The following is a 14672-nucleotide window of genomic DNA, read 5'->3' on the forward strand; positions in this document are numbered from 1 at the left end:
ATGTATTATGTAGATTGTATTATAGACAGTAAAGTAGTATTATGTATTATGTAGATTGTATTATGGACAGTAAAGTAGTATAATGTATTATGTAGATTGTATTATGGACAGTTAAGTAGTATTATGTAGATTGTATTATGGACAGTAACGTAGTATAATGTATTATGTAGATTGTATTATGGACAGTTAAGTAGTATTATGTAGATTGTATTATGGACAGTAAAGTAATATAATGTATTATGTAGATTGTATTATGGACAGTTAAGTAGTATCATGTATTATGTAGATTGTATTATGGACAGTTAAGTAGTATTATGTATTATGTACATTATATTATGGACAGTAAAGTAGTATTATGTCTCTTGTTCGACATTGCAGAAAACTGACCAGAAACTGTTTCCTTCAAGTGAGAAAAATCTCTAAACTCTCTCTCTAAACAACGGAAATGTTGTCGGAACATGATCTGGAGCTTGTAATCCATGTTTGTTTCTTCTCGTCTGGACTATTGTAACAGTTTGTTTTCATGTCTTAACAAGAAGGATCTGTCTCGCCTGCAGTTGATTCAGAACTCTGCAGCGAGAATTCTGACCCGCTCAAGTAGAAGAACTCACATCTCTCCGGTCCTTAAAACTCTTCACTGGCTTCCAGTTTCTTTCAGGATCAACTTTAAAATTCTGGTTCTTACTTTCAGATCTATTCATGGTCAGGCTCCTCCTTACATCACTGATCTGATCCAGCCTTACACCCCAGCTCGGGCTCTGAGGTCTGTGGATCAAAATCTACTTACGGTTCCTCGCACACGGCTCAGGACCAGAGGAGAGAAATCTTTTCAGGCTGTTGCTCCTAAGCTTTGGAACGATCTTCCTCTCTCTTTGCGCTTGATGTGGAGTCTACTGACTCCTTTAAGAAACATCTTAAGACGTTTCTATTTGTTCAGGCTTTTCCTTGAATTTCTCGAACTCCTGTGTTGTTCTCAGTATTATCTTGATCTTTAAAGTATGTACTTTTTTGAGTATTGTTTTGATTGTTTGAGCGCTTTGTGACCCTGGTCTCGAAAAGCGCTATATAAATAAATATTACTTACTTACTTACTTACTTACTATTATGTATTATGTAGATTGTATTATGGACAGTAAAGTAGTATCATGTATTATGTAGATTGTATTATGGACAGTGGACGTAGTAAAGTAGTACTTAATACATACACATTGTGGATATACATCCACCAGGCTGTCAGGAGACTGAACTCGCTCCCTGTCCTACTATCACTCTCACCTCTGCTTTAACTTGTATCTGTGCATTTACATTGTTCTATGTTTTTTTTACATTCTGTTTATTAGCTGATTATTTAAGTTTGTTGATTTTTCATTTTAATTTGTTGGTTATTTATTTTTATTTATTTCTTGAATGTCTTTAACCGTTAAGTCTTTAATTGTTTTAAGTGTTTAATGTCTTTAATGTTGTTCGATGTTCATCGTGGGTCAGAGAGAACCACAATTTCATTTACGCTGTATGTCTCAATACATGCATATTTGACAACAAAAGAACTTCACTTGACTTGATGGTCGATGGTTGACTTGAATACTCTTTTGCCACCTTGTGGCAATTATTGAGTAGTACAACAACAACTTTTAAACAACTTCTGTTTGCTTATGTTACTAGCATATGGAAGTGAGAAGATGCACTGACTGCGCTGCAACATTATACGAATAGTATTCTGTAGAAAAAAAGCTTAAGGGTTTGTCACATGACACAGTGAGAACACACACTAGTATTTTAATTGACATTAAGGATTTATAACTTCTTTTTTTTTAAATACTATAATTTAAACTTCGACTGTTCCCTTCAAAGCATAACAACACACTTTACACTGTAAAAAAGCTCAACAACAAAGAGTCCTGCATGCAGTTAAACCTCAAGTCAATCATAAGTAAACTGTTGTTTGTGACAGATCGTGACATGCCCTCGATTTACTCCACTGACTAGAAGAATGTGTGGCTTCAGCAGCTGCAGTGAATAAGGTACCACATGTATGGATCAATGTTATTTGAGAAAGTAAATATGATCTACACGATGACCTTTCACCTTTAAAACAGCTACAAGGGAACGAGAGTCAAACAGATCCAGCTTTGGTTGATCATAAACTACAGTAAAACCTGCACATCGTCGGTGTTTTCATCCACAGTCGTGTTGCAACATGTGCAGCAACAAGTCGCAGCAAGAACTTGTTCAACTAGTTCAGCGAGTCGGGATAGAGGTGCAAGAAAAGAAGTCAGTCACTCAGTCTTCTCTGTGCTCTCTTGTGACAAGAGGATATGTAACTAGTGGACAATGAAGAAATCTAGAAATATGCTCTATTATGATGTATTTCATTTACTTGTAAAAATGTATAATTTAATGCCAAAATGTCTAAAAAATGTCTCCACTTCCACCAGAAATCCTTATTATCATTAGAATTTTAAATGTGAACCAAGTGTCATTTTGTTTTTAAACAAATTCATTAGATAATTCAACTTTAATTAAACTAACAGAGTCACAATGTATTCGTTTAAAGTGTTCCTGTCACTAAATCATTTTTTAATATTAGATATTTGTTATTTAGGATTTTTTGCTGAATTTAATTGCTTAATCTTCTAAAAATACAACCTGTTACAGGTTTGTAAGTTTTACTTAGCTTAGCTGGCATGTTTACCATACAGTTTAAAATTACCTTCACTTTACGTTAGAGTTAATAAAACAAACATCATTAATTTATAATATGTTACAGTAATGTTCAGAATAATGCATCCTATCGGACTACCAAAAAGTGCAAATAAATCATTCAAATGGCCTCTTAAGTCTGTGACTTTAAAGTAATTTTACTGAATATATTATCAAGTAAACAATTGTTATTCTAAAAAGCAATGAGCTAGCAAACACTAGCAAACACTAGAAAACGCATCTCGCTAATACTAATCCAAAAATGGCTTCAATAAGAAACACAAGTAACACATCGTTTAAGTCTGTATGAATAAACGATTTGTTCATACAGACTTTCTCAATTCTATAGTTGAGTTTCTTTAGCACAGTTTATTGAATAAATAAAGTTTGTTCTAATGTGATATGAAGTCTAAGAAACAAATGTTGGACGTTTGCATCACTTAAGTGTTCGTCTGCTAATAGCATGAGTCAGAACAACAGCTAAGTCTCTCAAACAAAGGAGCGACCAGACTGATCGGGTGACAAGAAGGAAGTCAAACAATCTTGAGAGACGCTGACTGATCATTAAAACAACCTGGTGAGATAACAGTACTTAGAAAAACAGCTTCTGAGAAAGACGGTCGTCTACTGGTCATCTTAGATAAGCAACCATTAGTAATATTTGATCATAAAATAAAACATTCCACAACATCGCTTGTATCTTTAAAAGGATCTTTCTAGGATTTCGGGGCCTCATGTTCCACCCCTCAGCTCTATGACTAACATGCTGCTGACTAACAAGAGTTTGCTTCATCCATCACTCGCCTGCCACACAAGGAGATGAAGACAACTCAAAACAGGGAAATGACTCACTTTTAAAACATGATTTGACCTTTAGCCACACTTTTACATAGACGATTTCTTACTGTCGTCATGTCACTGCGAGTTAATCATTGGCAAGGCTGGTAAATGATTACGACAGGGTCAAAGTGAACAGAAGTTCAAGAAAAGAAACTTGTGTATGTTTTCATAGAATCCTCTCTAGAATAAAGTAGGGATCAAATTTGTTTCTAAAACAATTTTTTAAAGGAGAAAAGTCCATTAAAAAAGATCCAATAATATACATAAATGAAGAATATACTAATATAAGCAATAACTTAAGAACTGTATTATGAAAACAAAGTATTTTTGGTGCAAAGAATACTCACATAAATACATTATCTTAGCACTCTAAATCATTCCAGAGATGGAATTATATTTCCCTTCAATCTTAGCAGAAGCAGACTCCAGGCAACAGTGCAGAGTGACATGCCCCCCCCTCCTTAAAAGAAAAAGCGCCTCAGATTACACACATTTCACTCTTCTGTCTCTCTGCAAACACACCTATAAAGAAGGACAATTACCCTCCCCAGCCGCCCGTGCTCCGTTGCTCGGGTTACGGAGAGTCAAGCGCCTGAGGCGTCAGGGATGGGATGTGGATTTTAGTGAGTGATGAAAAGTTAAAGTGTCCTGAGGAATTAGCCAACAGCCTGGATTTACAGGTAGAAAACCATCGCCCCTTTTTTTCCCCCTCTCACTCCCTCATTCATCATCCTGCAGCCTGTGATCCCCCTCAGGGGCAGTTCCCATGCTCGGTGCCAACCTGAGCATGCTCAGTGGGGTCCTGGAGAGCAGACGGAGTCATGATGATGATCATCACGCTCATGCCAACGAGACACACAACATGCTTCGTTTTTAAGGTGTAATTTTAGTGTCATCGCTTATCCAAGATGGAAGATACGAGAGTCTTTACCAGAACTCATCTGATAAACAACCGAGGTGTTTAATATGGATGTAAATCTACTAAATAGCAAAAATAAAAATGGTTCATACCGATGCGTCTTTTGAGTTTGAATATTTTCCACAGGACACGAAAGAAAAGAGCTTCACGAAACATGGTTGAAACATGTTTTAATTGGACTCTGTGAAGCAGCACTGACATGTCACTGGTACACGACTTATGAAGGGCGACCGCTAGAGTGCAAGACATTTCAAAGGCTTCTTGTATCTCATTTTCTCATTATAAAAAAGGAGCTTGACGAGTATAAAAGGATGTCAAAAACACTTAAAAAAAAGAGTATTTACATATATACAGTCATTTTAAAGGATCAGCAGGTCAAGGTGAGGCCACATCAGAGGGTGAATACTAAAAAAGTTCTGTACAGTTGGATCTTGTGATGTTAGCATGACGCGCACGGGGAGCTTGAAGGCAAAACACTGTCGTTGTTGTGTTCAGTTAGTTTAAAGATGACGACTTTTCTCTGGAAAGGTTTGGGCTCTGGAGCCACGGGGGTCTCTGGGTCGGATGGCGACTCGGGCTCGGTGGGCGTCACGGGTTCTGATGGCGTTGCGGGTTCTGAGGGCGACTCAGTCACTGCGCCGTCACACTCCTGTGGCAGAAGCATGCTGATGATGTTGGAGTATCCTCCCTGGATGGCCAAGTGCAGCGGGCCCAGTCCCTGTTCGTCCAGCAGAGCGCCACCGTCTGGACAGTGGAGGAGCAGCTCTTTCAGCGCGTCGCAGTGTCCGTTCTCGGCCGCGGCGTGACACGGAGTGCGGAGGGAAGGCGTGGACTTGTACGGGTCGGCTCCTTCCTCGATGAGCATCTTGATGGTGGCCAGGTGGCCGTGCTGGGACGCCAGGTGGAGCGGGGTGAGCCCTTGGGAGTTCTGGGCCTGGATGTCGGCCTGGTGTTTGATCAGGAGGCGGGAGGTGCTGGTGTGGCCCGTCTTCGCTGCCACGTGCAGCGGCGTGTTCAGTCCAGCGGAGGTCTTGTGGATGTCGGCCCCTAACTCGATCAGAATCCGGGCGACCCTGTACTGGCCCCTGTAGGAGGCCAGGTGCAAAGGCGTGCGCCCGTCCGTGGTCTGCCAGTCCACGTTGGCGCCCGCCTGCTTCACCAGCAGCTTGACGATCGCAAGCTGGCCCTGCCAGGCTGCGAAGTGAAGAGCAGTCCAGTTGTCCTTTCCTTTAATCTTCACGTCGGCGCCGCGGCTGAGCAGCACCCTGATGACGTTCTCCTGACCGTGCTGGCAGGCAACGTGGGCCGGCGTCCTCCCTTGACCCTCCGTCTCGTTGATGGCCGCGCCGCGGTCCAGCAGGAGGCGTGCGATCGCCTCGTCTCCGTTCTGGGCGGCCCAGTGCAAAGCCGTGTACTGGTCCTCGTCCTTGGCGTTGATGCTCGTGCCCCTGCGACCCAGAAGAAGCTCCACCAAGGGCTTCTGGTGCTTCTCCGTGGCCAGGTGAAGAGGGGTGGAGCCACGTGCGTTGGCGAGGTTGGGATTGGCGTTGTTCAGGAGCAGGAACTTGACGGCCTCCTCGTTGGCCAAGGTGACGGCGTGATGCAGCAGACTTTCGCCTCCGTCCAGGAGAAGATCGACGTCCTGGGGTTGGAGGATCTTCATGAGCTTGGCCGTGTCTTTGGTCCTGATGGCCTCGCAGAGCTTCCGCTTGTGAACCTCGGTAGAATCTGTGTTTGATAAACGTTGGTCACCAATGGCTCGACATGACATGATGGAATCTTCTCACTCACCGTATGCGCTCTCCTTCTCAAACGACAGCGTGATGGAGTCCTGCGAGGAGAACGCCGAGTCAGCAGAGGAGAAGCCAGAGAGCCTCTTGGAGGTGTTCTCTTTGCTGTGGCAGCCGGCCTCCTTCACTCGATCGAAGCTCTGCGAGATCCCCGAGTCAATGTGACTGAGCAGCTCCGACAGACTGTAATCTTTCTCCGGCAGCATCGCCGACTTCGGACGCACCGGCTTGTTGTCCTGGACACGGAACAACCAGAAAGTGACAATGAACTACTGTTCTTCAGGATTTTTGACAGTCAGCATTTTCAACATTCCATCACGCAGGTATGTTTGAGGCCGTCTTGAGATTCTGTTCATTCCGCCTCAATATTGACACTCGGATCAGCTGCTACATTGTTGAGTCACTTCAACACTCTGACTTTGTCAAGTGGTCACGTACACGAGTGCAGGGAAGGAAGTGACACGGGACACCGGTTTCCAATCCCATCAGTCAACATTCCTCTCCCGTGACACAATCGTTCATCAGATATAATTCTGATCAATCAAGTTTGGAGAATATCAGGAAGCAAATAAGTCAGCTAGATGCTACACCAGTGGATGCTAAGCTAGTCAAAACAGATGGTTATGTTAGTTTAAAATGACATCTTAGTCAAGCCTCCGCTTAGCTGAGGGAGTTATGTAAAGGTCAGAATTCATCTGTCCGTGAGTGAAATAACTCAAAAACTGAAGAACATATTTCAATGACATTTTCGGAACACGTTCATAATGACCAAGATGATGAAATCTTGTTCCGAGTCTCAATGATTGGATGATTTCATAGTGTCATTCTTGCTTGTTTGTCGTGTGTGTTGTGCGATCCAGTTTTGGACTCGGGTGGAAATGAGAGATTTTAAAGCCTAGTACCTGATTTGAGGTTAACGGATTACAAGATGGCGGGTCTGGATCTGAGGAAGTGGACGTCTTGGGCTCCTCCTGAGGTTTGGAACAAAGCTCCTCAACTTCAGAAGTGATGTCTGAAAGACACGAACATGAGTTCAGGACACAATAAAAAAAAGGAAGATAAAGGACGTGTAGAAGTGGACTCACAGTGGAAGGTGGGTCTGTTACTGGGGTTCGGGACCCAGCACTGTTGCATAAGGTGCAGGAAGCCGGTGCAGGCGGCCGGTCGAGAGCGTGGAATCAAACCCAGGTCAGGGCGAACCCCCGTCACTACTTTCAGCATGATCTGCAGGAAGTTGTTCTCCCCTGGTGGAGGGATACACCATATATTTAGAGGATATTCTAGTCAAATTGTAGTAATAAATACACAATCTGCATCAGTATTAATGCAACAGAGAGAGACTCCTGATAATTACTCACTTTTCTCTTCTTTAGAACACTAGTTTAACGAATCTCAGATGTTTATTACTTCTCAAAGTAGATGAATTTGTCATCTTCACTCACTCATCTCACCGATCGTCGATGTCTCCACTATTCTCAAGTGTATTTTTTAGTTTTTGGGTCACATTCAGATTTAATTTTAGCCATTTCATGAAGTAAAACATCGATTTGGTTTGAACATATGACATTTATGTTCAAACATATGCCATGTTCTCTGATCCCCTTCATTATCATTTTATCCATCAATCTATATATTTATTAGATTTTACTTTAAATCATCTTTGAAGACGGTCCAGTTGCTCTATACACGACATTATTTGTTTGTTACCTTGATTCCCCAATTCTATCTCCTTTTTTTTCAATATACACAAAACAAAAAACAACCATTAATACGTCTTATCTGCCAGCTCAATATCGACCAACATTTATATGAACACACTCAATAAGGCACCAGTTGAATATGCGATTTACTGGTTTAAAATACCCGGATATATCATCGTGCAAACAATTCTAAACTGAGGTGATTAGTTTAGTATGAAGTGACATCATGTTTTTAAATAAGCAGGTGTTACGACAGGAGAACACTGAGGGAGTTGTCAGTGGAAACACAATGGAATGTTGTGTGTCCTATTGAAAAACAAAAAGTTCCTCGTCCACCTTTTACCGGTCTGTAGAATCAGCCAAGTGGATGATTCAGAGCAAACAAGAGGCTTTTAAAAAAACAGGTACTTCGCCTCCTTGGGCAGCAACAATAACGTGCTCAGGTGGAGGAGGAAAAGAATGGGAAGCCATTCCTCACCGTTTAATTACGTCTGGATCAATATGGGCGGCGCCATTAGTGACCGTAGAACAACGTCTTCAAGTATATTGCTACCTGATACGCCTGGGAAAAATAAACCTGGCAGAGTCCACCTGCGTGCTGCGGAATTCTCTGAGTAAACAAAGATAAAGAAGTAACACCTGTGCACACACACCTACACGTGCATGCAGAGCGTCCAACGTTTTCAGAGGTAGAACAACCCACTATAAATGACCTCAACATCATCATCTCTTTGAGCATTTCTTCAGGCAGCTACATGTGTATGAGCTTGTTTACTTGTTCACACACTATTGTAACATTGACATAAAGCCAATGAAATATAAAATAACAAATATGCATGGTTTTTATTTTGTATGTATAACTACAGGAAATACTCTTAGACACATATTGAGACGCTTATTTGTACAACTCCACATTGATTTCTCCTCATTTATACACAAAAATTAGCAAAATATATAATGAGCTTGGGAAATAAACAAGCTCATGTTTGAAGGTTTATATGTTTTACCTTTCATTTTTCCTTTCTTTTTAGAGATAATGCAACTCAAACATTATTTAATAACATACATTTATATTCAAAGATACATATGATAAAGATTAGGGAAATATTTCTATTTAATTTGAAATTAAAATAAAACTGGCAGAATTTGAGGTGATTTATCAGGAAGAAGTTGCAGATTTTATTCCCGTTTGAGGAGCCAAGAAGCTTTCTGTGTGAAAGAAAAGAGCCTTTACATGTTGGAAGATTGAAAGTTCCAGAGTTATGTAAGGATAAAAAAAGGAAATGGTAAAGGTAACTAAGGATATTTTATAGTGTAACTGCTGCAGGCTACACAAAAACATTCTGAAATCTATTTTGTTGTATATTATTCGTTAATGATAATTTATTCATGCATTATAAAACAAAAACTAATCACAAAATTGAAAAGAAAATTGAGGAAAGAAAAGAAGATTGTAAAAAAATGTATGATGGTTCCGCGCACATGCTTCTGGACCAGAGGAGAGAAATCCTTTGGAAAGCTTTGGAACGATCTTCCTCTCCCTCAGCGTTTGACAGAGTCTACTCACCCCCTTCAAGCAGCATCTTAAGACCTTTTCATTTGTGCAGGTTTTTTCCTAATCTTCTAGAGCTGCTTTGTTTGTCAATGTGTTGTGTTGAACTTCTCAAGTTTTTTAATTTGTATGCATTTTTAACTGTGTATTGTTTAGCTTTGTGTCCATGGCCTGCTAAAGGCGCTTTACAAATAATGACTACTTACCAAGTTACTATGAGAAAGTTATATTGAGGATTGAGGTAGAAACAATGTGGCCCCGGGGTCAAATCTGAGTTAACCGTCAGTTCATTTCAGTCTTACCTTGATAGGGCTTCTTTTGTGTGAGGACCCCCCAAATCACGATAGAGAAACTGTTAAAAATGAATTAAGCAATTCAATAATTTATAACATCATTGAGCGAAAAGTGAAGAGTCCAGGTTTGAAATAAGCCTACCTGTAGACGTCGTGCTTTGTGTCCGACACTCGGTCCTTCTCGCTGATGCTCTCAGGGGGCAAGTAGGCGACGGTGCCACAGAAGCCGTCTCTGCTGATGTCGCCATCCGCCGACAGGCCGTTCCAGCGGGCCAAGCCGAAGTCAGATATCTGACAGAGAGACATTAGATTGAGCGATTGACGGCAAGAGTTGATGAACAAATACATGTGCTGACTGGGTGAGTGGCAGCTGATAACTCAGAGGTGTGATGAAGCCCACGTCTGAGCCTGTGGCAGAGGCAAGGCGAGCACGCCCGTTCGCACTCAGCAGAGATTCAATAGACGCTGAATTAATCCTGTCAGGACAAGCCTGGGTGAGGTGTTTACATCAGGGCTTTACACGGGAAAGGGAAGGTTCCCACCTAAATCCTGCTCCGAGGAGACACCTGACTGTCATCTTAAAATGATCATAAACATTGGACCAGCTTACGGCCAAAATTCCTTTCCAGGTTATATACAGCTTTAAATCACACATCAAACGGTCTGAGGTTTTCTGGAAAACTACCTCAATCGTTGCATCAGGTCTGACTTCACAACACGCACATTCAGATGCTACAAAACAACTTTTCCACTCGCTGACTGATCAGTAGTTTGAAGCCAAAATATTAAAATAGGTTTAATGATAAACCATAAACATTATGATAATGGTTTAATAAAGATAATAAATCAGGAGTTTCAATAAAGATTTTACGAGGATACTTATAGAAGCAGCATCAGACATTAAAAGCAGATTATTTAAAAGATCCTAATGATAAAACAAGATTAATTTGTTTAGAATTTAGTTTTTAGGGTAAAAGAAAGGTTATTTAAATGATATTTAGTGCAGGGATTATCTGTTTTATAGTTGTTAGTCTGTAAATACTTCTGTTTAGTACGTGGTGCTTTAAGAGTGAAAGTAGAAACAGTTAAATTCAATAAATAAAAAGGACTTGACAAGAAAAATCAATTAAAATGAAAATAGCTTTTAAGAGAGTAATTTGATTTTATTTGAGAAGATGTTGAATCAAACAGAGATCAAGACTTTTAAACATTAAGCCTAATCACATTCAAACAAAGGACTTATTTAAAAACAAGGGTTACCTTGACATGGTAGTGAGCGTCCAGCAGGATGTTGGCTGGTTTCAGGTCCAGGTGGAGCAGCGGTGGGTTCATGCAGTGCAGGAAGTTCATTCCCACCGCCGTCTCATGGATGATGCGGAAGCGAAGCTCCCAGGGCAGCGGCTCGGTGGCCAGCAGGGTCTCCAGCGAGCCGGTCTCCATGTACTCCATGACCAGACCCTGGGGGTCCTCACAGATCCCATACACAGGGAGAATGTATCGAAACTTTGCAGCCTCCATCTTCTTGGCCTCCTCCAAGAGCTCGGAGCGGTCCCTGAAACAAAAGACACTTTGTCATGGAGGGATCCTCAGGGCTCCATACTCGGACACGTTTTATTTCTAAGCAGGTATCACCTTTATTATGAAAGCTATATCTGCACACACATGCACATGTCTTTCTCCTCATCAGGGTTATGGAAAGATCCCAGCTGCTAAGGGCAAGAGGCAGGGGGCGCCCTGAACCAGCTCCATTTGCTTCAGTATATTTAAGAAATGTGGTTTGTGAAGGCAGGGAGGAACCATCTCATTGGTCTGCTCTCTAAAAGGTAAATGACCCCTGGGTTAAGGTCACTGCTCACTGAGCTGCAATAGTGAACATCAGCACTGACCCAAATTCCTCCAGAGCCACATGTCCAGCGGCCCTGAAAGTGTCAACTGTTTGAACCCGGGAATGATTTCACCAGCAGGCCTGCCGAACCGTGAAGTGCATTCCAAATGCCTGGTGGCTCTTTTTGAGGACATTCTGGTCCGGTCAGGAATGCCGAAGGAGACTCTGAGCTCAAACTTCTCGACCTCTTATCAAACCTCGCTCATTACTCTGGAGCGCCCTTTTCACATTAAAGGAATCTGACGATTGAGGCGGATAAAGACAGCTGGATATTTGAGTCTAAAACAGAAATAGTTATTTTAAATAATGAATTAGTTTCTTCAACATGTGTTGAAAATTCAGACCATTGAAGTAGAATTCATTATGACAGATGTCGGGAAAACGAAATAAAAATATTCTACGGCCCTCCATTTATTATCCAAGTTTTAACAATTGTAGGCAGATGGTTAAGGATTAAAAGTTAAATGTTATCATTTATATACCCAAGATAGAAATGTATTAATCCCTTGGGGAAATTCATTGGGGAAATTAGATTTATAAACTAAAATTACTTGTACAATTCGACAAAAATGCCCCTAAATTGACAGTTAAAAAACAATAAAAATAAAGAACAAACTGTGAATCAAACCTGTCAAAGACCCCCAGCCTGCGCCCGAGTCTCCATAAGAAACGACCCCCAGCCAGTTAAGTTTGAGGCCCCGGGTTTTAGGACTATTTGAACCACAAGGTTCAGGGCCACATCTGGCACACCGAGTGACTTCACCTGGACCACCAGACAGTTGGCTCAAAATCAAGATGAATTTTCATGTTTATTATGTCACCCATGAAGATGATTCAGGGTTTAAGCTAAGATAAGGAACAGATACAGACTGTTAAAAGGTTTTGGCCCCTTGTGTGGTTCAGTTTGAAACAAAGGAGTTAAGCACCACCTGAGGTCTGTCAATGATGTCGAGCTATGATAGTTATGATTAAAAAACAAAGTTAAGTTTCAAGTATAACAAGACAGGAAGTTGCTGAAGTGAGGTTTAACTTAAGAGAAAGATTTTGCAGAGCGCCGTAGATCAACACGGGGCAGGGATTTGTTCCAAACGCTGTTTTTAATGCAGAACCCCGGCAGGACCGGTCCGACGGCTTCTTTTATTGTCAGTGCCACACAGCAGCAGCAGCAGACAAAGGCTGCCTTTGAGCAGCGGCGCGGGATGCAGCGCGTGGGTCAATGAAGTCGCCAGTCAAACGATTGTTTATGTGCCTCGCATACGTTTGAAGGAGATAACCATCTGGGCTGCAGGTTCAGTGGATGCTTAGAGTTGCGACACAGGTTCAGGTGTTTGTCATTCCTCGCTGCAATCTTATCTCGCCGCGAGCTCCAAGTCTCTGGGTGCATTTCAGCTCAGCTGATGACACACAAGATGGATCCGCACAGGTTTTTCAAAAACACATGCACGGACATGAATGAAGGATCTGGATGACCTCATCTCATGCAACAATGTATTCATCTCAATTCGAAAGAGCTTAATTCTGATGTGCATTTAAAGACTTTTCATTTTGAACTTCATCACTTGTTCAGTTCTTAACTTTCAATGAACACACCGTGTTGTGATCAAACGTCCTAAGAACCTTTTTTTTTTTTTACAACATTATACAATAAAATACATGTTTTAAGTGGGTAAATAAAAAAAACAAAACAAGGAATATAAAGTTGAAGGGAATCTCATGCCATAGAATATCTATATTTATATATATAGATCTATATATATATATATATAGAGAGAGAGAGAGAGATGATTGTTTGTGGTGTGTAAATAATAATAAAGAATTGATTCTGCCCTATAAGCACATTTTCCCGGAGCCATACAAACAACAGTTGGCACCACTGACCTGTATGAGGTCACATGATTTACAGAAATGTAGGTGTGTATTAACAAACTAAAGAATATTTGTGTGTGCCTTGTGTCATCATCCGCTTGTGTGTTCGACAAGGTTCATATGACAACACATACCACACAGAACAGAAGGAGACAATATTTGCTGCACATTTAGAGACTTTTAAGGACAGGTTCACTTCATTGGCCTGGATGTAAACATCTAACTCTTGTCTGTGTCTCTTAACTGTGAGTCACACACTACCTGACTTTCCAAGTTACTTGAGACATTAAATGACAATTGCAAAAGTCTGTTGAACACCTGAGAGCCACTTGTGTGGCGACACACAAGAGAGCAAAGGTCATTGACATGGCTGAAGTGCAAACCACTTACTTGTCGTCCACATGAAGACACGGAGGACACTTGATGGCCAGCCAGGTCTTCCACTGAACATGTCGTACTTTGTAAACCTGCCCGAAACCCCCTGAGCCGATCTTCTCCCAGCTGTTGAACTCAGAGGAGTCGAAGGTCTTCAGCAGGCCCATATTCCCATGTGGTGAATCTGGGACATCCATGACCGCGTTCGGAACCCAGCAAAGGGGTTTTGTCCTTTTTTTTTGTCGTCCCCAAGGCGTGAGAAGTGATCAGACACGAACCTGGCCGCTTGTGAGCTCTTCCTTGTTTGCTCCTCTGCTCTAGTCTGACTGTGGCCCCTCCTCTTCAGGTGAGGACAGGGGTGGGGTCTGCTCGGCTCTGACATCACTTCCTCCAGTGTTTTTACTCGAGTAACGTGACATAAGGCTTCAGAAAATCGAGCTCCAGACCGTCCTGCGAGCATTTTCTTGTCTTTGTGTCACCAAACGGTGGAATCATCCTGTAGCCGCGAGCGCTGGCTTTCATAAACACACCTCTGTCCCAGTGTGAGCCGTCATCCAATCGGACGCCCTCGGGAGAGAAGGAGGAAGACGTGGAGACAATGAGGAGGTTATGTGATAGCAGCCAGAAGTCTGGTGGAATGTGTAAACTCATCTTCTGTGGCCTGCAGGATCACATGGGTTTGTTGACAGACTTTGAAAGTAAACATGGTGTAGTCGTCTTTATAAGTTTAAAGATAAATGTGGAAAAATATG

General features: G+C 41.7%; 1 protein-coding gene across 1 annotated transcript; it reads right to left on the minus strand.

Moving 5' to 3' along the window:
* Positions 1 to 4614: 4614 nt before the first annotated feature.
* ripk4 (receptor-interacting serine-threonine kinase 4) lies at positions 4615 to 14330 on the minus strand. Its single transcript, XM_087808259.1, has 8 exons — positions 13936 to 14330; positions 11055 to 11346; positions 9937 to 10085; positions 9804 to 9853; positions 7335 to 7493; positions 7152 to 7261; positions 6251 to 6485; positions 4615 to 6187 (listed from the first exon to the last, which is right to left on the minus strand). Exons 1-8 carry the CDS (start codon positions 14115 to 14117, stop codon positions 4899 to 4901), a joined length of 2466 nt encoding a protein of 821 aa, XP_087664385.1. The 5' UTR covers positions 14118 to 14330; the 3' UTR covers positions 4615 to 4898.
* Between the last annotated feature and the right edge of the window lie 342 nt (positions 14331 to 14672).

The sequence above is a fragment of the Callionymus lyra genome, chromosome 14 (genome assembly GCF_982586985.1).
Source record: "Callionymus lyra chromosome 14, fCalLyr1.hap1.1, whole genome shotgun sequence".
NCBI classification, from domain to species: domain Eukaryota; kingdom Metazoa; phylum Chordata; class Actinopteri; order Syngnathiformes; family Callionymidae; genus Callionymus; species Callionymus lyra.